This window comes from Rhododendron vialii, chromosome 13a (genome assembly GCF_030253575.1).
Source record: "Rhododendron vialii isolate Sample 1 chromosome 13a, ASM3025357v1".
Taxonomy (NCBI): Eukaryota; Viridiplantae; Streptophyta; class Magnoliopsida; order Ericales; family Ericaceae; genus Rhododendron; species Rhododendron vialii.
The window spans coordinates 12,796,444-12,808,828 of NC_080569.1; the positions used below are offsets into that span (position 1 = coordinate 12,796,444).

Consider the following 12,385-nt stretch of genomic DNA (forward strand, 5'->3'; position numbering starts at 1 on the left):
TCCAATTTTGCATGAGATCATTGAAATGGCAGTTGTCATGAGATCAAAGCCTACCGCTGGTTCTTCAATAATAGCTTCAGGAGCTTTGAATAGATCCCCTTCTCCCCCCGTTGACCTCCGTGCCGACGAACGGTGCTCCATTGTCGTTGCCGTTCAACTTCGCCTCCGCCCGAATCGACGGGTTCAGAGACGATGAGTTTGGGATAAAGAATAATGGGTTCAGGTAGCATCACAAATAGAGCGGCCTAAGATCTGGAGTGGTGTTCGACATCTTTGCTGGTTAGCTCCGTTTAGTTTTGTACCTTTTTTGTTTCATGGTGTTTTTTGTTTCAAACGTGATGTATTTTTCATATTGTTGAGTTTTCATGAATAAAACATTTTATATTCATGTTTTTTCATGCTATTTTTCTAGAATGTTATGGGTTTTCAAGTTTCGCCGAGAAATCATGATTTTGGTTTATTGTTTTTCATGATAAATTAACCATGAAAAACATGGTTAGTTTGAATATTGTGTATGTTCCGAAATATTTCTTAAGATCATTTTGCAAAAAATAAAAACATGGTCAATCCACCATGTTGCAAAAAAGAGCTATTTTTCCGGAATGTTATGCGTTTTCAAGTTCCGTTGAGAAAGCATGATTTTGGTTTATTGTTTTCATGACAAATTAACCATGAAAAATATGGTCAGTACGAATATTGTATATGTTCTGAATATTTTTTATGATAATTTTGCAAAAAATAAAAATATGGTCAATCCACCATATTCCAAAAGGTTTCATAATAATACGTGGTATAAATGAAAAAATAATTATGATTTTCGAATGTAAATCGATGAAATTTGGTTATTACGAATCTTTTAAGTTTTGAAATCATCTTTCATAATTATCTCCTATAATTATTGAGATTGAATCCCACTAAATTAGGAAATGGTTGAATCTTACTAAATTAAAAAATGGTTGAATCCCACTAATTTAGGATGTCAATTTAATAAAACATATATGAATATATTATTAAAAGGGTAAGATAGGTAATTCACCATCTGAAAGGATGAAAACATAACTGTTCAAAATGACCGGGATGAATTCTTAAGTGTGATGAAATCTGAGAATGAATATTTAAGTCTTCCTTTTTTTACACACATGATTGTTGGAGTAATTAGTTCACACAACACACTCACCACAAAACAAGCACACACGCACAATGCATGACGGGTTGGGAAGCAGTGGCCACGACTGCCGGCCCTTCGGGCTTCCCGGATTAGTCCTCCTTATTTCTCCACCGCATCTCTTCCTCTTCTCGCACTTGCCGCACTCGAACTCCTGAAATTTCCACACAAGAGAAACTCCCTCCGGCAAAGAGTTTGGATTCAGACTCGACACCATAGCTCGGGTCAGGAACAAAATCAACTGTTAAAAAAAAGAAAGAGGAGTCTTATAAACCTAATTTAAAGTACTTGATTGCTATTGATTGACGTAAATTAAAATCCATGACGCACTAAGAATAATAAATTGAAACACCTTGGTATCTAAGCACTAACCTAATTAATCCTGGAGTTGGATTCTTAGCTAATACCAGTAGATATTACGTGTTTAGGTGCAAGTACTATGAAGTGAAGTGACGCGTGTAAAGTGACCACTACTTCTTTTTGGTGAGTTGCGCATACGTTAGTTACATGTATTTTCTGAAATTTTGGAATGAGATGCCATTGCTTGATTTTGCTAGAAAATATGGAATTTGAACTTCCTACTTGGTCTAATTGATGTTAATGCATGCGATGGTTGGTTTATAAATCTTTTGAGTTTCAATTAAATTAGACCATGGCAATATGTTTTGGAAACTTGAATTTTACTGGTTGCTAGTACATGCTCGTGATAATATGATTCATTCGAACGGTGTCCCGAGCACTAGGGGATGAGTAAAGATACTAGTGGCGTGAAGTAATAAGGTAGGAGATGCAGTCAGGCATCACCGGGTAATGATATCTTACCACTCTTCAATGGGGTCGCTCCCTAACTAATTGACAAAAATACCGTTGAATGCTATTATCGCTCAAAAGTGCAAAAGTTGAAAGAGAAATGAAATGAAAAGGGTCCATCTCTTGGACCGAAGAAATGAGCTTTCGGACAAAAATGCATGTACTGGATGGTCAACAAAATATTTGAATTGTTGCTTTGAACTGTTTTATAATGTGGGGTATTTAATTTTCATGGTCAAACTTGTAACTTTGGTATACGTTTCTCACCCGAGCTTCGGCTTATGAAAACTTGTTTCAATTTTTCAGGTTAAGGTGGATAGCAAGTTATGGGCTGAATGGGGTGCTAGAATAACCGTGGTGAATCATATGTAGTCTAATGATTTGTAATTATTATACTAGTACACCTAGAAGCTCTGGGATTATGTTGTTTATTCTACGCTTCCGCATACTTTGCTTATATGGTTTATAATGACAATGATATGCGAGAAATTCCTAAACTAGAATATGAGTAGGCCTTCGGCGGCTTAACACCCGCTTGGCCAGTCATGACTTCCAAGGTAGGTTTTGGGTCGTGACACTGGTAGTGCCAGTGGTCTCCCTTCCGTGGCCATGGTCTCCAAAGCACCGAGTCCACCGATCCCTCTCCCTTCCATGGCCATGGTCTCCAAAGCACCGAGTCCACATCACTCGCCTTCCTCGATTTTCTGATGTGGAAAATAAGGATGCTTTGCAGTGCACATTTTGTAATGGTACTAGACATGCTGCTGATACTTGTTTCAAGAAAAATGGTTACCCTGATTGGTATTTGGAATGCCGTAGGCAGCTAAAGGGTGAACGTACCACTCGCCGACATGGCGTCACTACTGTTGTAGCTACTGGCATAACGCCCTCAGCTAGCTCGAGCCACTAGTCTACTATGTCTCATTGCAATTCCTTCGACCAGAGCATATCTTCTATTTATCAGCCCTCTCTCGAAGATTCCAATTCAGAAGCTAGTATATAACCTGGGCAAGGTTGTAATTTCATCCAATGATCTCGACACAGGTTGGATAATCAATTCCGGCGCCATTGATCACATGACTTACGATAAATCCTTATTTCAATATGCTTCCTTCCCTCACAAAGACCGTGTTATTATTGCCAATGGTGATACTCTTCATGTGACAGGGGTGGGTTCTATTGCTCTCACTCCATAGTTATCCTTGCACTATACCTTACTCATTCCCACTTTGTCTAACAATTTATTATCTGTGAGCCAAGTTACCGAACAATTGGATTGTATTGTATTAATGTTTCCTATGTTTTGCTTGCTTTAGGATATCCAGACACGGGAGATCATTGGGCGTGGTACTAAGAGAGGGGGATTATATTATGTGGATGATGTTGCAGCCAGTCGAGTTCTTCAGGTGCGAGAGACAATGGATGATAATTGTAAGAAAGTCTGGTTATGGCATCGTCGATCGTCTTGGGCATGCTTCTTTTGGTTATTTGCGTCGTTTGCTTCCATTCTTGTTTTAAGATGTTAAAGACTCCGAGTTCAAATGCAATATTTGTATTCTAGCTAAGAGTACGTCATTGTGTTCCTTATCCTTTGAGTTTTAATAAAATCACTATTCAGTTTGGATTAATTCATTATGATGTGTGGGGTCTTTCCCCTGTGACTACTACAACATGAATTAGATGGTTTGTTACCTTTTTGTGGATGGCTGTACTCGCATAAATTGGCTGTATGTGATGAAACATAATAGTGATGTTGGCTCTATTTTTCAGGCTTTTCATTAAATGATCAAAACCCAATTTTCTCTTGCTATCAAGGTTCTTCGCTCTGATAATGGTGGGAGTATATTAATTATGTACTCCCTCAGTTCCTTCAAGACCATGGTATGATACATGAAACTTTGTGTACTGACACTCTTGCACAGAATGGCGTTGCAGAGCATAAGAATCGCCATATTCTCGAGGTTGCAAGAGCTCTTCTCGAATCGCCATATTCTCGAGGTTGCAAGAGCTCTTCTCCTTGGTGCTTCGGTACCTAAGCATTATTGGGCTGATGCTATCCAATATGCTATCTATCTGATGAACAGATTGCCCTCTCGAGTTCTTGATTTTCACACTCCTATGGAAGTCTTGGCGTCTCATGTGCCCCTAACAACCCACTTAAATTGGTCTCCACGCATATTTGGGTGCGTGGCCTATGTTCATATTCACAAGAATCAATGAAGCAAATTGGATCCATGTGCTATTCGGTGTGTGTTTCTGGGATTTTCTCCTACACAAAAAGGATACCGGTGCTATCATCCTCCTACTCGACGCTCTTATGTTACTATGGATGTGACTTTCTCAGAGTCGGAAATGTATTTTGCTTCTCCCATGTCCAATCTTGTCCTTCAGGGGGAGACGAATGCTGAGATTGAAGGAGAAATTGAAGGACCTGATTGGTTTGAAGTCGTTCTGAAAGATGTACCTGTTGAAACGGGCCCTATAGGTCCTGGCTCAAGCCGTATAAGATTTGGCTCTACTGAAGATGTGTCCGATGCACTTGACTCATGCTCTCGTCCTCCGGATTAAAAACAAACTATTATCGGTCAGAGTTATTTATTACCGGTCAAAGTTTAAAAACATATTTCAACCATTGATTGCCGAGAAAGACGGTAGAATTGAGCAAGTGGTGAAACAGAACGGTAAAACAGAGCGGTAATGTTTAATTCTTCTTTCAGCATTATGCTTACGACATTACGATTGAGCTGTACAAGAAAAGACTACTACGACTTTGAGTGATCTAGTAAATGTATGCCTTTGAGTGTGCACACATTCACAGTTAAGAGTTTTAATTTTCTAAGTATATTGCAGCTTGACGAAAACTTGTGCTACAATCTGGAAGGCTTCTTGCGGGTACTACTTCATAACCACCCTTCTGTTTTATTTTTTTTGCTTTTACTTATTTTTACATTTATTTGTTAAGGTAATTTGAGTTATACGTACATATATTTACTAGGGAGGGTAGTGATAATGCAAAACTGTTTTTGTTGGTGCCAAAACTCCAATGCATAAATGTCTTATACATTGCCCATGATACAAGTCTTTTGTGCACTAGAGTTTTGACGCGCACCAACAAAAACAGTTTAAACAGTTTTGGAATTATCATTTACCTTTTTTTTGTTTAATGAACTACTAGGCATTGTTTTTTGCATATACGTTCTTAGGTGTCAAAAGTACGAGGTGAATGGTTTCAATCCCCATTGTTTTTTTTTTTTGAATAGTGAAAAGAATTTTATTAATCTGTGGAAACAAATTACAAAGATTAAAAGGATCCAAAATACGAAGCCTCAAAGCAGAGCATGAGTGAACCTTCAATTAATGCCCAGTGTTGTGTGCGACCCCCAGTGTGATTTTTTGGGGAAGTCTCGAGAGATCGCGGGGCACATGAGCTGAACCCTTGTAAAACTCCATCATCACCCGTTGGCTCATGATTTTCTCTCTCTAAAAATTCAATTCAAGAGATTGGTTTTTATGGATTACTTGCTGCTACTATTTGTTTTCTTTTTTAGGGATCACATAACACAAAATTCAGTAATTATCATACTAAACGTACAGCTATATATATATGCTGAACAAGGCAGCTTGCTAGAGTGGTTTTTTATACATGCTAAACAAAATTCAGTAAATGGTAAAGTTAGGAATTTGTGAGTACATATAAATTATTAAGCATATGTATTATATTCTTTCCGTTCCATATTGAGAGTCCCACTTTCTATCTCTTGCTATTTTTCAAATAAAAAAACCATCTACTTCCATGTATAATTTTTTGAATTTTTTCGCATAGTATTAAAGATCTCGATTAGTACTTCAATTTCGTGTGAAAAAATTCAAAAAATTATACATAGAAGTAGTTGATTTTTTGATTTGAAAAATGACATGACTTTTCTTGGTGAAATCTCAGTATGGAATGGAGGAAGTATTTATCTAGCTAGAGTGGTTGACTTTTGGAAAGATGAAAATATGAATTGACTAAGGAAGACTTCACTTGGAAAGAAGGGAACGTAATGTACAGGCCTGGCCAACTTGGCATGCATGTTGGATGGAATTAAGTGCATGCACATCTCGAAAAAAAACCATCTATAAAAGGAGGGTTCCTATGGAGCCATAATGCAAACAATCACATTCTGATATAACGATTTGCACCATACAATTAATGGTAGGAGCAACAGCTATGGTGCGCCTGTCTGTGGGCATCCTCCTCCTCCTTGTTGTGGTTGTGGCAGCCGGCGGCGGCAGTGGTCATTATAATCCACCACCACCAACGTATCACCATCCACCACCACCAATGTATCATCATCCGACACCTCCACCAAAGCATCAGCGTCATCATCCACCACCTCCCCCACCTCCACCCCCACCCCCACCTCCCCCACCTCCGCCACCACCTCCACCACCAAGGCATCAGCATTATCGTCCACCTCCACCACCAAGGCATCAGCATAATCGTTCACCACCACCGCCACCTCCTTCGCAAGGCACCTGCCATTGCAAAACAGAATTATGCTGGGGCACGTATACTTGCCCTGCTGCTTGTCCTTGGAATTGTGAGGCTGATTGTAACACGTGTAAAGCTATTTGTCGTAAGTCTTTTGTTCCCCAATACGCGTCATTAGAAAAACATCGACCTTTCGTTTTCATTTTCATTTTCTTTCATTTTCTTTTGTGTTAATTGTCAATTAAATTGCTCACGTATATATAGCTTGCAATAAGCCGGGAGGACTTTGTCAAGACCCAAGGTTCGTTGGTGGTGATGGAATGACCTTCTACTTCCACGGCAAAAAGGACCAAGACTTTTGCATTGTTTCCGATTCCAATCTTCATATCAACGCTCATTTCATCGGAAGGCGAAACGATAACATGAAGAGGGACTTCACTTGGGTCCAGTCACTGGGAATTCTTTTCGACAATCACCAACTCTTTGTCGGTGCACAGAAGACTTCAACTTGGGATGATTCAATTGATAGACTCGCATTGACTTTCGACGGAGAACCCATCTTCCTTCCGGCTACCGAAGGCGCCGAGTGGCGGCCAAGCACCGCACCGGGCATCTCCTTCACCAGGTATACATTGTTGGAGTACTTTTCAAGTTCCAAACTGCTATTATTTATTTATCGACCATGTGATAGTAATATGCAATTTTAAAATTGCATATTAATCAATTGAGAACGATCGACTTGCCAATTCTCATGCTTAATTTTGCATGCAGGTCTCGTGACGTTAATGGTGTGGTGATTGAAGTGGAAGGAAACTTAAAAATCAAAGCGACAGTGGTCCCAATCACTGAAGAAGATTCCATGATCCATAACTACGGAATCACCAAAGAAGATTGCTTTGCTCATTTGAACTTGGGCTTCAAGTTTTACTCGTTGAGCGGCGGTGTCGACGGCGTTTTGGGCCAGACTTACCGCAGTAACTACGTGAGCAAGATTAAGATGGGGGTACTGATGCCTGTTGTTGGTGGTGCCAAGGAATTTGGTAGTTCCACTCTGTTTTCGTCGGATTGCGCCGTGGCTAAATTCACTGGTGGGCTCAATTCTTCGGAGGGTTTTGAGTATGGGAGTTTGGACTGCGCTAGTACTGGGATGGATGGCCGAGGAGTTGTTTGCAGGAGATAAATAAATCTCGCTCTGAGATTACTTTTGCATGGGAATAAAAGAATTGTATGAAAAGCTTTCATGTTTTCTTGTATTCAAATAAAGGCGGAATCTAATGTAATGGATGTCCGGCCATTGTCTCGAGTTGTATTTACCCGAATTCTTAACACACGTTACCGTCTCCGACAACGGCGCCAAAAATGCTTGACCGATTCCTAATCCTAAATTAATGGGTTGCCCCAAGCGTAGGGTGGAAACCGATGCAGCACAATATCCGGTAAGACCGGAGTCGAATCTACTAAGGACTGCGAAGTGTGTAGTATTAAAATAGCTCTTAAGTAGCCACCTATTGTCTTTTAGTTGATTAATTAAAAAAAATACTAACAGATAACTTGCTCAAACGGTTAAAATGAGGCACGGTCGTTGGGAATCCAGGGCTCGCTACCCAATCAGAATCCGCTCGTTTTTCACGGTTCTAAAAAAAATGATTAAATTTAGGGAGAATTGGAAACTCCGAAGGATGCGAATCCTAAGGTTGCCGGTCCTGTACACAGCGGCGAACAGGTTTTGGTCCCCTGTTTCCGCTCACATGAGCCCTGACAATGCCTCGGATTCGTCCAACGGACATAGTTTTCACCAACTAAATTATTTAATTAAATTAATGTGCGAAAAATTGCGAGACGAATCCTAATTGGGTCGCGGCGCACCTTTACCCAGCGACCAAACCTCAGAAAAACTACTCACTCATTATTAAAAATAAAAGGAAAGAAACCCTATAATTAATCATGCTTTTTAATACGCGAGATAAAAAATAAATAAAAGATCTAAATTAAACAAGAACTCAATGAACAACTTTTATAAAAAACAGATATTAAAACTAGTTATCTCAGTGCGAGTAATTAAACAGAGCTTCAAATAACTTAAAAGTAAAAAGAGCTCGAAAGAAATTAAACAATATCGGAACAAAGAATTTTACTGATGGCAAAAGTGCAGTAGCCCCTTCTTCGGATCGCAGCCTCTGTTCTTCTTTCGTCTGTGGAAAAAGTGCCGCTTCCTTTTCTTCTCTTTTTTTTCCCAAAGCTACTGCTCTCAGGTCATCATCCGTACCTTATATTATATATAGGGTATATGTAAAATCCTACCTTTTCTTTAAAAAGAAAAAAAAAAAAAAGTAGCAGTTTTGTCACGTGGTTTGAATAGGAACCTGACACGCTGTATGAGTTACGCAACGTTGGGATTTTATCTTAAAAATTTGACACCGCCATGATGACCCTTAAATTATTATTAGCTTGTGTTGAATTTTTGAGAATTTTCGAGACCGAAATTTGAACGCGTACGGACAAAATGTGTGACAACCGGACACAGGGTCCCACATGTCGCGCGGTAGCACCACAGAGTTACAGGTGTCATTCTTTTCACTTGTATCATCCCAAACCCACCGAAGTATATATACATAGACATGAAAGGAATTAAGATATTAAACTAAATAAGTAAATTAACATGCTTAAGCTTCTACGCCTGTAACCCTCCATCTGAATTCACCGCTCGCTGTTCCGACCAAATTCTCAAGGGAAATTCTACTGCCTCTTTTGGTAATCTCTCATTCACTAACTAATTTACTTACAAACGTGTATTAGAATATGTATATTGGAGGAAGTCGAGTTGGGGCAAATCACATTAACTACACACTTATGCACAGAGCACCTCTTTTTCTCGCACAAGAACTTTACCGCACCCGATGTGCCGAAGAACTTAATTAAAGAGTAAAACTACTATTCCCGGCAAAGAGTTCCGATTCAAAATTTGCTGCCGTAAATTGATTTAATTAGGTTGTTTACAGGTGTTACTCTGACTGTTATAAGCCTTAAATTTAGGAGATTAATATAGGAATTTGATTAAGTTAATTGAAAAACTCCGCTAATCCTAACTGATGAAATCTTTTCCAAACTTCTACGTTAATTTTTGTACCAACAGCTCTAGGAATAGTGCTAGATTAACTAAATACCTCCTCTGTAATTGAACTAAAATAATAATAATAATAGTACTTATGCCGACCCGACGGCCTAATGAAGAAATTCGAGTCAATTACTAAATTAAGTTCAACTGTAACAAATAGTAATTTGTGATACATTTTGTATAGGTACCAGTGCCTTGGGCTAATTCGGTGCCACGTCAAGTTAGACGCATCCTTTTTGGTGAGTTGCGCATACCTTGGTTACATGTATTTTTCTGAATTTTGGGATAAAATGCCATTGCTTGTTTTTGCTGAAAAGTGTGGAATTCGATCCTCTTACTTGATTTAATTGGTGATGTTGAGTAAAATACATGTGATGGCCTGTTTATTAAATCTTTGGTGTTACAGTTAATCTAGACCATGGCAATACGTTTTGGGAACTTAAATTTCACTTCTTGTTAGTACATGCTTGTGATAATATGAATCATTCGAACGGTGTCTCGAGCGCTAGGGGACATGTAAAGAAACTAGTGGCGTGAAGTAATAAGGTAGGAGATGCAGCCAGGCATCACCGGGTAACGATATCTTACCACTCTTCAATGGGGTCGCTCCCCAACCGACTGGCAAATATTATCGCTTGAATGTGCAAAAGTGAAAGGGAAGAAGAAAAGTGTCCATCTTTTGGACCAAAAAATTGAATTTATGGATCGAAATGCTTGTTATTGGAAAATTTGATGAGAATGCTTGAAATGTTGCTTGGTTCTTGAATTGTTTTATTAAGTAAGGTATTTCCATGGTCAAACTTGTAATTTTGGTATACGTTTCTCACCCGAGCTTCGGCTTATGAAAACCTTTTCTAATTTTCCAGGTTATTGTAGATAGCAAGTTGAGGGCTGGATGCGTGTTTTTTTTGTTAGCTTTTGTAAATAGCACGTCTATACAAAGGAGCAGGAACGTTGTGTAGTTTTTAGACAAGTGGTATTGTCAATTATGCTTAGCTATGTTGTATAGACACTCTGGAGTTGTATGAACAGATGCTTCCGCTGTTTGTATTTTCATATTATTTTGTATGCTCTGAATGGGAAAGGTGTTGGAGGCCTTGGTGATTCCGTCACCGGCCGGTCACGTGACCCTTATTGGAGTTGGGTCGTGACAGAGGTGGTATCAGAGCATGGTTTGAGATTAGGGTAAAACTCCAGAGTATAGGGGACATATGATATATTGGTATACAACAAATATATTAAATATAGAGCCAATAGGAACAAATAAGTTAATTAATGTGGTTTCTTTTTCTTTTTGATTTGTAGGGATGACAAATTATAACTACCACCAGGGAAGGGATGAATGGGGTCGTTATAAGGTGGTTTCATGGGGACCGGGAGTGTACCACTGTAGCTTTATGGACATAGCAGAGCATATGGAAAACGTAGGGAGGGATGCAGACACCAAAGTGCGCCAAGAAATAGAAAAGGTAAATATGGAGCATCGGGGGAGCATCGGTATTCTCCTCGGATGGTTCAAGCAGTTGTCCGTCATAGGTTGCGATCGCAGAAGCTAGTCTTTAAAATGGCAATGGAACTGGCTACTTCTTGGGATACTTATATGGAGTTAAGGAATGGAATGGCGGTGAGAGAGTCCGCAGCTTAGAATTTCGGTTCATTTGCTCCAGCACAGGCGACCACCTCAGCGCCTGTGCCTGATAGGAGGGCACAACGTGTATGTTTTACGGGAGCCTATGGTTGTTGAGGGAGCCGGTTCTGATTCAGAGGAAGAGGAGGAGGATCCCGAGGAGAATCCCAAAATAATTGTGATATCTTCTGACTCGGAGTAGCTGATAGGAGTGTGCCAAGAAAACTAAGTGAACTGACCATGTAAAAATGTAAAAAGTGTATAGTACGTATGGTACGACTTATGTAATGGTAAGTATGACTGAAGTAATGTACGTAGTCTTGTCGATGTGGATAGTTGTACATGTTGCTGTAAAAGAGAGAGAGAGGGTGTACTCGATTACTTTTGTTGTAATATAAACGTGTTTAGTTATGGATGGAAGAATGTGTTGCCCTTATTTTATTTCAATTGTAATGACTAAATCGAGATTGTGATTATCTTTAATTGGTTTTGTTAATTAGACGTAACCATGGTACGACATCGCACTCAAGCAGAAATTGAGTCGCAAACGAGATTTGAACGCTTAGAAAGGACAATAGCAGACCTAACCACTCTCGTCCAAAATCTACAACAGAACCAACCACCCCCTCCTCCCCCACGAGAACAATCACCACCCCAAGAACAACCACCACATGTGCCACCCCCACGACAACAACCTGTAATATCCAAACAAAATGAGAATCAAAATCAACCTCAACCAGCAGCAGGACTTGATCTTAAGGAGTTCCTGAAATTAAAGCCTCCCATGTTTGAAGGTGGAATAAATCCTACTGTTGCATATGAATGGCTGGCTGAAATCAAAAAGATCTTTAAGGTAATTACGTGTACGAAAACGCAAAAGGTGAGGTTGGCAAGTTACAAGTTGAAAGGAGAAGCACACCGCTGGTGGAATTTGAAAGATAAGGAGGAACCGGGTATGGAATGGAGGCGTTTTGTGGTAGTATTCAAAGAAAAGTACATTCCTTAGGCGATCAGAGATGCGAAATGTTCTGAGTTTTTGGATTTGAAGCAAAAAGAGGGAATGACTGTTGCTGACTATGAAGTTGAATTTACTAATTTGGCAAAATTTGGGTCCCACACCATTGATACTGATAATAGGAAAGCGCGTAAATTTGAAGATGGGTTAATACTTGGAATTAGAAATGTTGTTAAACC

General features: G+C 39.5%; 1 protein-coding gene across 1 annotated transcript; it reads left to right on the forward strand.

Moving 5' to 3' along the window:
- Positions 1-6,129: 6,129 nt before the first annotated feature.
- On the forward strand, positions 6,130-7,791 carry LOC131313428 (uncharacterized). Its single transcript, XM_058341727.1, has 3 exons — positions 6,130-6,594; positions 6,714-7,074; positions 7,221-7,791. Exons 1-3 carry the CDS (start codon positions 6,168-6,170, stop codon positions 7,627-7,629), a joined length of 1,197 nt encoding a protein of 398 aa, XP_058197710.1. The 5' UTR covers positions 6,130-6,167; the 3' UTR covers positions 7,630-7,791.
- The last annotated feature ends 4,594 nt before the right edge of the window (positions 7,792-12,385 follow it).

Coding starts and splice junctions, on each gene's coding strand:
- LOC131313428 (XM_058341727.1), top strand. CDS start 6,168: ATGGTAGGAGCAACAGCTATGGTGCGCCTGTCTGTGGGCATCCTCCTC. Junction 6,595..6,713: donor CACGTGTAAAGCTATTTGTC/GTAAGTCTTTTG, acceptor ACGTATATATAG/CTTGCAATAAGCCGGGAGGA. Junction 7,075..7,220: donor CCGGGCATCTCCTTCACCAG/GTATACATTGTT, acceptor TTTTGCATGCAG/GTCTCGTGACGTTAATGGTG.